The sequence below is a fragment of the Alosa pseudoharengus genome, unplaced genomic scaffold (assembly GCF_046254945.1).
Source record: "Alosa pseudoharengus isolate Yale_2024_CS ecotype anadromous, Long Island Sound unplaced genomic scaffold, YU_APseudo_1.1 YU_APseudo_1.1_scf_12, whole genome shotgun sequence".
NCBI classification, from domain to species: domain Eukaryota; kingdom Metazoa; phylum Chordata; class Actinopteri; order Clupeiformes; family Clupeidae; genus Alosa; species Alosa pseudoharengus.
The window spans coordinates 26,876,992-26,886,783 of NW_027468587.1; the positions used below are offsets into that span (position 1 = coordinate 26,876,992).

General features: G+C 47.7%; 1 protein-coding gene across 3 annotated transcripts in view; it reads right to left on the reverse strand.

The window, feature by feature from the left end:
* Positions 1-2,378: 2,378 nt before the first annotated feature.
* The window catches only part of erfl3 (Ets2 repressor factor like 3), a 40,145-nt gene continuing 32,731 nt past the window's right edge, over positions 2,379-9,792 (reverse strand). For all 3 annotated transcript variants that reach the window (XM_076280612.1, XM_076280611.1, XM_076280610.1), the window contains 3 exons: positions 8,871-8,986; positions 7,467-8,485; positions 2,379-5,498 (listed from right to left, as the gene is read on the reverse strand). In XM_076280612.1, the coding sequence (XP_076136727.1) occupies positions 4,821-5,498; positions 7,467-8,485; positions 8,871-8,883 (1,710 nt within the window). In that variant the 5' untranslated portion in view covers positions 8,884-8,986 and the 3' untranslated portion in view covers positions 2,379-4,820. The remainder of the gene's footprint in view (positions 5,499-7,466; positions 8,486-8,870; positions 8,987-9,792) is intronic.

Consider the following 9,792-nt stretch of genomic DNA (forward strand, 5'->3'; position numbering starts at 1 on the left):
TAAATTATTCAAGGGGTAAAATTATTTAATAGCCTATAGCCTACCTTTGGGGGAAAACTGGTTAAATGTCGCTGTTCTCCCACTCAGTTTTCTATTGCCTTGTTTTTCGTTTTTGATAGGCCTATCCCAAGTTCTTCCATGAACTGTTCTGCATGCACGGAATTCAATTCTAATGCGCTTTACAAGCGAAAGCTATTATGAGCAAGACTGAACCATATAGAGGGGTGAAATATAAAGGCTGCATCATCTTGCCTATCCTGTATCATTGAAAACGCGATGGCGCAAATGTTTACTTTTTTGGATGACAATGATAATTGGTAGACATACTGATAGCTCTGAGTGCTGCATACTGATTAACCGGAGTGACGCATATTTATGTGGAGAGCGAGGCAGTAACCCTACGTGGCCGATGAGGCACTGAGCCAGGCAGCCGACGGCCGTCGGATGGTCGGCAGTTCTGGACTTCTCCCGAACGCAGGTTGGCAGTTCGCCCTTGTGTCACACCATATGATAAATCACACTACATAATGTGTATTATGTGTATTTCACAAACACCAAAAGGCAGCTGAAGACAGGTAGGCCTATATCACGTAAAGGTTCACTATTAAAAATCACAACTGTGTAAAACAGAACTTTAAGTTTATTCTCTTTATGCCTGTTAATGGTGATGTTTAATGGTGATGTTTATTAGTGATGTTTTAATGGCGTTTCCACTTTCAGTCATTTTGTCCTCAAAGTTGTTTATGTTTTTATTTTTCAGTGTGTGGGTGTTCATGTTTTTATTTTTCAGTGTGTGGGTGTTGTTTATATTTGTGTTGTCAGCGTGTTGGTGTTGTTTATGTTTGTGTGGTTATTTGTCAGTGTGTTGGTGTTGTTTATTTGGACGTGGTGTATGTTCCAGCAACATGAGTCACTGCTCAAGCTGGAGAGCTCTCTCTCTCACACGCCGTATGTGTTTGTGTGTGTGTGTGTAAACTGGTTGGAGTCATACTGATATCCATAGTATGTCCTGAATACCTGAACACACACACATACTGTTGTGTGATGAGTTCAGAGTTAGTGTGTGTTTGAGTGTGCGAGATGGGTTCAGAGGTGTGTGCAGGGTTTTCACTGTTAGTGTGTGTTTGAGTGTGTGTGAGATGGGTTCAGAGGTGTGTGCAGGGTTGTGTGAGGTAACCCTGGTGTGTGTGTGTGTGAGATGGGGTCAGGATTGCAGGATTCCTACTACACAGCTGCACACATCTCTGACGAGACACAAAGCGCACTACACAGTGGGCACTTCTCTAACCCACCAGCAGGTGGCAGCATTTCCATGCACAGGAGTCAGGTTCACCTCAGCAGTGTTTCTGAGTAAGTGACATCACTGGCCTTAGAATGTTTTATACAGCAGATCAATGGGAAATGGTGCAGGTGTGTGTGTGTGCAATGGGAAATAGTGCTTATGTTGTTTTCTAGAGTGTACAACAACCCTATTCTAACACCCCCAATTATCACCACTTTTGTTCAGAAATTCTAAAACAACGATGTTTTTTAACACTTCAAAATAACATTTGCTAAATGAACCTTACATTTTTCAGTAGCCATAGGTGTGTGGATTTGAACAAATTCTGGTTTGGTTCTTAACGGGAGCATTTACTGCCTGAATCCGATTTTGTTTACCACGCTCTGAGTTATAGTGCTGGCCTGATGGGTCGCCTATTTACACCGTTTCAACGGCACATGAACGGTTAAACTGAGAATTTTCGTCATGAAATTAAAATTCCACTGGAGCTCCAAGCGGTTGTGTACACGCAGCCTTACAACACTGTTTACAGCTCTTCGAGTCATGGTAAAATGTAATTTTTGGTACATAGCTCATTTAGATACACCTATGGTGTTGGTGGTTGCGTTTATTTAGGAGTCCGCTGTCTTGGTTTGTATAGAAATGGATATTAAGTGACACATACACGCAAGACGGTGGAAATACGGGACCGATGGTAATAGGGGGAGTTCCGATATGTGTGTTTATGTGTGTGCGAAACAAAGTCTGTATGTGTGTCAGAGAGAGTGTGTGAGTCTGAGTGAGGTAGGGAGAGAGATAGAAAGAGTGTAAATGTGTGTGTGTGAGACACACACACACACACACTTCTCCCCACATAGCTTTTCCCATAAACACTAGCGGATGTGGCACAACAGGGTCATGTGACTGTGACACACACACACATCCCTGACAGAACTACACACACTAGAGGAAGTGGTGTGTGTGTGTGTATTGAGCTTAGACACTCAGCATGTGTGTGTGTGAGTATCTTGGAGAGTAGGACCACCTTCATCTGAAGGATACTTTGGCCTTTTTCTCTCTGTCACACATGCGCTCACACACACACACACACAAACAGTTCAGTGGTTTTTGCCAGTTTTAATGAACCCTGATTACAGCAACACGTCTGGAAAAACACAAAGAAAGAGTCATGTTACAACATGTAGGTATTAAAATTAAAAAGAGAGAAAGAGAAAGGGAGATGGAGAGAGAGAGATAGAAGGATGGGGAGAGAGAGAAGGATGGAGAGAGAAATGTACACAGTAAAACAACACAATCTTCTTCATGATACAACCCCCAAATGAAAATAAAAATGTACAAGATCAAGCAAAAAGTAACATTACAAAATAAACAGGCCCTTCCCTATGCCTGTCCATCAGCCGTTGCCATGGCCACCGCTGGGTTCATATTAACAGGACACACAGCAGACAATGAACCAGACCAGACGGTCAAAACCACATGGTACGGGAGGGAGGGGCTTATAATAATAATAATAATAATAATAATAACAACAATAATAAGAATAATAACAAACATCAATGACAATGTTTCTGAACAGTGTGAGTGTGATAGGTGGCATCAGGAAACCTACGTGTGCCCCACACTCTCAACCTGAGTGTGTGTGTGTGTGTGTGTGTGTGTGTGTGTATATCCCACACTCTCAACCTGAGTGTGTGTGTGTGTGTGTGTGTGTGGGAAATCTGACAGAAACACCTAAGCACAGCCTGAGAATGTTTTCAGAGTCGTCACCCCCGGCAACAAACATGATTGACAGGTCAGACCAGAGTGCATAAGACAAGTAGGAGAAACTGACCCTGAGAGGAGAAGAGAGAGAGGAGATGGAGAGAGAGAGAGAGGGAGAGAGAGAGAGATGACGATGCAAGACGACCACCTCCTCTCTCTGGAGCTCTTCCAGCTCCTCTGCTGATGTGGACTGGGATCTCGTCAGGAAACCCAAACAGAATGCCCAAAACCCTGAAATGGTTCAGTCCATATGCTCTGCCCAAAAGACCACCCCAAAACCCCTGAATGGTTCAGCCCATAAATGCTCTAGTTCTCCCTCGCAGTGAGAACTAGTTCTAGTTCTACGTATCTATGAAAGAGCAGTTTGTTTACATATGGAGTAGTCTGTTTATGTGTTATGTTTTTGGGTCCATTTTTCACATGCTATAAAAACAAGGCATAGGAGACAGATGAACTACCCTTCCCAGAATCCTCCCTGGGTTTGAGATTGGGGTCAGAGGTCGAATCTGCCATGCTGGTGGGACAGGAGGAGTGTGTGGTGTGCATGGTGGTGTGGTGTGGGCAAACACCTTACTGTCTACGGGCAACACTTGGGGGCAATCAGAGACACCTGTGTCATTTCCAATCAGAGTCACCTGTTCCTCCATTGGCCTCTGGTGATTGGTGCCTCCACTAATATGGCGGTGCTATTTGCGTACGTTCTGGAGCCCAGTGCGTTATCTAGCGTTCTAGCGTTCTAGGTGGTGTGTGTGTGGTTAATTAACATGAGGAAAGTCTACAGGGCTAATGGGCGGAGCCAACAGCCTCTTCACTGGTCAGCTGATCAGGGTGTTCCCGCCTCCACTACAACCATGTTCAACTGTTCCCCTTGAGACTGGTCAGCTGTCCAATCCCAGTCTCTCCCCTGGTGAGAATCCAGTGGGGGGCAGTGTGTAGCCTGAGACAGTGAGTGAGTGTGTGTGTGTGTGTGTGTGTATATAGAGTTGCGGGATGTGTGTTCTCCTGTTCTGTGCGGGGTTTGTGTGTGTGTGTGTGTGCAGGGTGTGTGTGTGTGTGTGTGTGTGTGTTTGTGTATGTGTGGGGTGTGTGTTCTCCTGTTCTGTGTAGTGGAACTCATGCAGTGCAGCTGCAGTTCTCTTCTGATGCTTCTCAAACGTTCCAAGGCACATAAGCAGGAGTCTGTGTGTGTTGTGTGTGTGTGTTGTGTGTATTTGTGTAGGGGACAGTGTTTCACCAGATGGTAGCCTCTCAGTGTCGGTGTGAGAGGGTCCAGGCACTTTACAGTCAAGTCCACTTAGAAAAATAAACTGACGCCCAGGGTCAGGGGGTTGGGTTAGGGTCAGGGGGTTGGGTCAACTTCAGGGTTAGGGGTCAGGAGTCGAGCATCAGGACTCCTGAGGTGTTGGAAGGTGGGGGGACGAGCCATCTCCAAGATCTCTGAAGCTTCCAGTAACTGCTCTCTCATACTCACACACACACGCGCATGCACGCACGCAAGCTATCTGAGCCGGAGTGTGTGAACTGACGGTTGAGAGTAGATTGCCCAGAGTATCCTCTGGTGTCAGTGTTGATCTGTGTGTGCGGGTGTGCGTGTGTGTGGGACAGATCAGTAGTCCTTGTTCTCCACAGCTAGAGTATGTAAGTGTGTGTGTGTGTGTGTGTGCATGTGTGTGTTCAGTAGTTTGTGTTCTCCAGAGAGGGATGTGCTGTATCGTGGTGCTCAGAGCTGCTGTGTGTGTGTGTGTGTGTGTGTGTGTGTGTGTGTGTCTGTGTGTGTTTAGTAGTCCCTGTTCTCCAGAGAGAGTTGTGCTGTAGCCCGATGCAGGTCTGTGGTTCCTCTAGCTTGGGTGAGGACAGAGGGGGGGGTGAGATGAGGATGGCCCTCCAAGTCCTCCTCCTGCCCCCCCTCCTCCTCTCTGTCTCTGTCCCTCGCTCCAGGGCACAGCTTGTTGTCGTCCTCCTCTCTCTCTCTATCCCTCGCTCCAGTGTTGCACAGCTTCTTGTCGTCCTGCTCCACGCTGTTGGTCTCCATGCGTTGCTCCTCCGTCCAGCGGCGTTTGAAGCGAAGCTTCAGCGGGATGCACTGGCCCTGCGCGGGGGGGGTCGCGGGCGTCAGGGGGGGGTCGAGCGGCTCGCTCTTCAGGGGGGGCAGGGGGGCGATGCGGAGCGGCGTGAGGGGAGGGGCGGGGGCTTTGAAGACGTCCTCCTCGTCCGGGTCCTCCTCAGGTGCTGGGGGGTGGGCGCTGCCGTTGGCATGGCGATGGGGCTGGCATGCAAGGTGAGGACGATGATGATGGTGCCCGTGGTGGTGGTGCTGATGATGATGATGATGAAGGTGGTGCTGTTGCAAGGAAGAGGAGAAGGGCTTGAAGTCTTCATCCTCATCCCCCTCCTCATCGCTCTCATCCGTCACCTGCACCTCCTCCTCCGACTCGATGTCAGAGATGGGCTCCACCTGCCAAACAGGGAAAGAGCAGGGTCACACACACACACACACACACACACACACACACACACACGTCAACACAGCCAGGAGTCTGATATATGTGTGTGTGTGTGTGTGTGTGTGCGTGCAGGGCTGTACGTTAACTTTTTTTGCAAGTAGCACTGGTGCTACGGAGGGTAAAAGTTTTGTAGCACCAGCCACAAAATCTGTAGCATCGATATAAAATCTCTAAAATCTCTTAAAAACAATCACAAGTACCCTACAGTTCATCACAGTTCATCAATTGTGGTTGGGATCTAGGCCTACTGCAACTGAATTGATAAAAGGTCATGTAGTTGCAAACATCTCGCCTGGCTACATAGTGTTTGAGAAGATCTATATCTTCTATATATTTTGAGAAGATCTCAAAATCTATCAGCATGATGTTATTTGGTTGTTGTGTTTTTGTAAAAACAAAAAAACAATCCCTGACAGTTCCATGCAGTTCGACTTTTCAACGGGTATCAGGAAGACTGGTCATGCCATGGATTTTTTGTTAATTTTACTTATACATATGCATTGGAAGTCAGTTCATTTATTTTTGAATAAGTAGAAGATGTGCTGAAGATCTTATTCCACTAAGATTTAATTCACGTTTAGTTCATATTTCTAAGTTTTTAGATTAGAGTACATTCAACCTTATTGTCATTGCACGAGTGAAATACCGTTTTACATCTAACTAGTGGTGCTAACTGACATGTTAAACAGTGCACTCATGAAATGCATCCCTAGACTGTTACATACGCAGTAGGTAGCCTTACTGAAGATAACTGAAGATCTGTGGCTAACGCAGTCGTAATTAAAGTGTCGTAAAGGTTTTTTCGGAACCGATCATGTGACGGCGGATTCCTAAAGAAACGCAAGCACCCACACCATAATTTATCTAAATTAGCTATGTACCAAAAATTACATTTTACCGTGACTCGAAGAGCTTTTAACAGTGTTGTAAGGCTGCGTGTACAAATCCGCTTGGAGCTCCAGTGGAATTTTGATTTGCCGTTCATGTGCCTGAGAAAGGTTGAGAATAAGCACCCACCAGCCCAGCACTAACCTCCGAGCGTGGTAAACAAAATATATTTCGGATTTTACGGATATTTCAGGCAGTAAAAGCCCCGGTAAGAACCAAACTAGATTTTGTTCAAATCTACACACCTATGGCTACTAAAAAATGTAAGGTTTATTTAGCAAATGTTATTTTGAAGTATTAAAAAACATCGTTGTTGGAAATGGTTGGTAATTAGCACGTTTACGCTAAGTTGTTCATTTTAAACTGAACTAAAAGTTCAAAGCAACAAGGCGATTGCCACAAACTTCTACCTCTGCTTGCCTAATCTGAATTCACTTCGGCCCGGTCGGAGGATACTTTCGCTTTAGGCTAAACATAGCTATCACTAATTTGCAAGGTGTTGTTTGATTTGGAGTTGGATTGTTTGGATACTAGGCCTACAAACAAGTAGACTTGCTTTTTAATCGCGTAGACTACAACTACCAAGTTGAAATCAAAGTAGCCTACATTGAGTTTCACAGGGAGCATTTCACAGGGAGCCTACACCGGGCGCGTAACTGAAGCACTCTCCTCACAAAATGCAAAAACAGAAGACGGGTCTATTTTTTTTTAACATACGCGCCGCTATCAAATCTGGTGTAGCCAGTTGCACTGATCACAGTAGAAGGTAATTGGTGTAGCCTCCCTGTCAGTCTCACACGAATGCATTGTATTACCATAAGCAAAACTGTATCGCACCAGTGCTACGTTGGTATGTCGCACTGCACAACCCTGGTGTGTGTGTGTGTGTGTGTGTGTGTGTGTGTGTGTGTGTGTGTGTGTGTGTGTGTGTGTGTGTGTGTGTGTGTGTGTGTGTGTGTGTGTGAGTGTGTGTGTGTGTGTGTGTGTGTGTACAGTATGTGTGTGTGTGTGTGTGTGTGTGACTACACTACCTTGATCTTGGGCAGCCCGGCGCTGTTGAGGGAGCCCGTAGACGAGGACTGGGAGACGAGTCCGGATCCGGAGGCGGAGCTTAGGTCGCTGCCGAAGGATAGCGATGACCCTAGCGATGACCCTAGCGATGACCCCAGGCCGGACGTGGAGCTGGAAGAGAGCGAGCTCTGCCTGCCCCCCTCGCGCATCTTACGGCCCAGTGGCGGCGGCTGCAGCTTGAACTTGTAGGGAGAGGAGTGTGTGGCGTGGGTGTTGTGTGTGGCGTGTGTGTAGTCCTCGCCCAGCTGGAGTGCGTGGGAGAGTGTGTGTGGGTGGGAGAGGGGGGGTGCGGGGTGTGAGCGCTGCGGAGGCGGGCGGCCGGCGTTTGCCCCGTGGTGGGGCAGCAGCAGGTGGGGGTAGTTGAGGAAGGCGCGGGGGCTCAGGTGGTAGTTGTAGACGCTCTGCGCCTGCGCCTGCAGGAGGCGCTGCAGGTCCTCCGCGCTGAAGGAGAAGTGGGAGGAGCCTAGCAGGGGCGAGGGCGACGGGCTGTAGGCCAGCTGCTGTCCAGACGGGGTCAGCGAGAGGGCGGGGGACAGGGGGGGCGGGGGCAGCAGCCCCGCGGGGAGGGGGGACGCGGGGAACGGCGAGAGTGACTCGGCCGGCGGGGGCCGTCCACGCGCAGGGTGACCCGACGAGGGTCCACCACCGCCGCCGTACACAGAGCGCAGCACGGCCTCGTGGGATAGGCGCGGGTGCAGCAGAGCGGCGCGGAGACGCTCGCGCTCCTCTGGGCCCCCGCTGACCCCCTCGTCCACCTCGGAGTTGCCCGAGGTTCCATCGCTGCAGTCGGAGGCGGAGCTTCGCGCCAGGCGACGCCCCAGAGTGCCGAACATGCCCGGGCTCCGCCCCTCGGCCTCGGCAGGGGACGCCAGGTCACACGCCGCCGCCGACGCTGGGAAGCTGAAGTGTGTGTGAGAGTGTGTGTGTGTGCCCCCACCTCCACTGGGCACCGGGGGAGCGCTCTGAGGAACACCTGCAGCTGGGGGAGAGAGAGAAAGGGGGGGAGAGAGAAATAAGTCTTGTCCTGTTTGAGAATCTGGGCCCTCACGCACACACCACTTAACATAAAACCCAAACAAAGCCCATATGCACATGCAAACACAGCTAGAGAGGCCCTGGGCACTGCATGGAGTGTGTGTGTGAGTGTGAGAGTATGTAAGTGTGTGTGTGTGTGTGTGAGTGTGTGTGTGTGTGTGTGTGTGTGTGTGAGTGTGACTATGTAAGTGTGTGTGTGTGCGAGTGTGAGTGAGTATGTAAGTGTGTGTGTGTGTGTGTGTGTATGTGTGTATGTGTGTGTGTGTGTGAAAGAGAGTATGTGTGAGTGTACAGTATGTATGTGTATGTGTGTGTGTGTGTGTGTGTACCTGTAGATCCCATGTCTATGAACGGGTAATTGACGAGCACCAGTTTGTTGAAGTTGAACTTGTAGGTGAATCTCTTCCCTTTAGTCTTATGCAGGATCCTCTTGTTATAGTAATATCTGACAACACACACACACAGAGAGAGAGAGAGAGAGCGTCAAGATGTTTCACTCCAGAAATACACACCTGAAACACACAAACACACACACACACACCCAACGGAAACAGAAAGCTGAAAAAGCAGAAATAGAAAAGGACAAACACGTAGAAAGAAACACACACACACACACACACACACACACACACACACACACACACGTGTGTGCATGCCAATGTGCATATAGATATGTGTGTCTATTAGTGTGTGAATAAACAAGGATGTATGCATGAGTGCAAATGTGTGTGTGTGTATATGTGTGTGTGTTTTTACTATAGCACATTATGCCTGTATGCATGAGTATGAGTGTATGTGTGTGTGTTAGGGATGCAACGGTACAGTCTGGCCACGGTTCGGTTTGTATCGCGGTTTTTGGCCCACGGTAACGGTTCGGTTTCGATATATCTATATTATCCTGGCTCTAACATGCAGTAGGTTATATTTGTCTTTTCTATTTCAAATTAACAAGGTGCTTCTACTCACACTTGCAGAGAAAATATTAAATGTAAAAAAGGCACAGATGAAGTCAAATCACAAAATTTATTTTAAACAAGGAACACTATTCTTGCCTTCTGTCAAAAACAGGCAAAAACTGTCAAAAACAGGCGATATTAAATATAGTAAAGTGCAGTATAGGCTACTGTCAAGAAATATGAAATGTAAACATTAACTTTATTCAGTAAACTCAAAGATCAAACATTGTCATTCACACACTTAAATAAAATACACCCTCAAAGAACAACAGAACAAACAACAACAAACAATTAG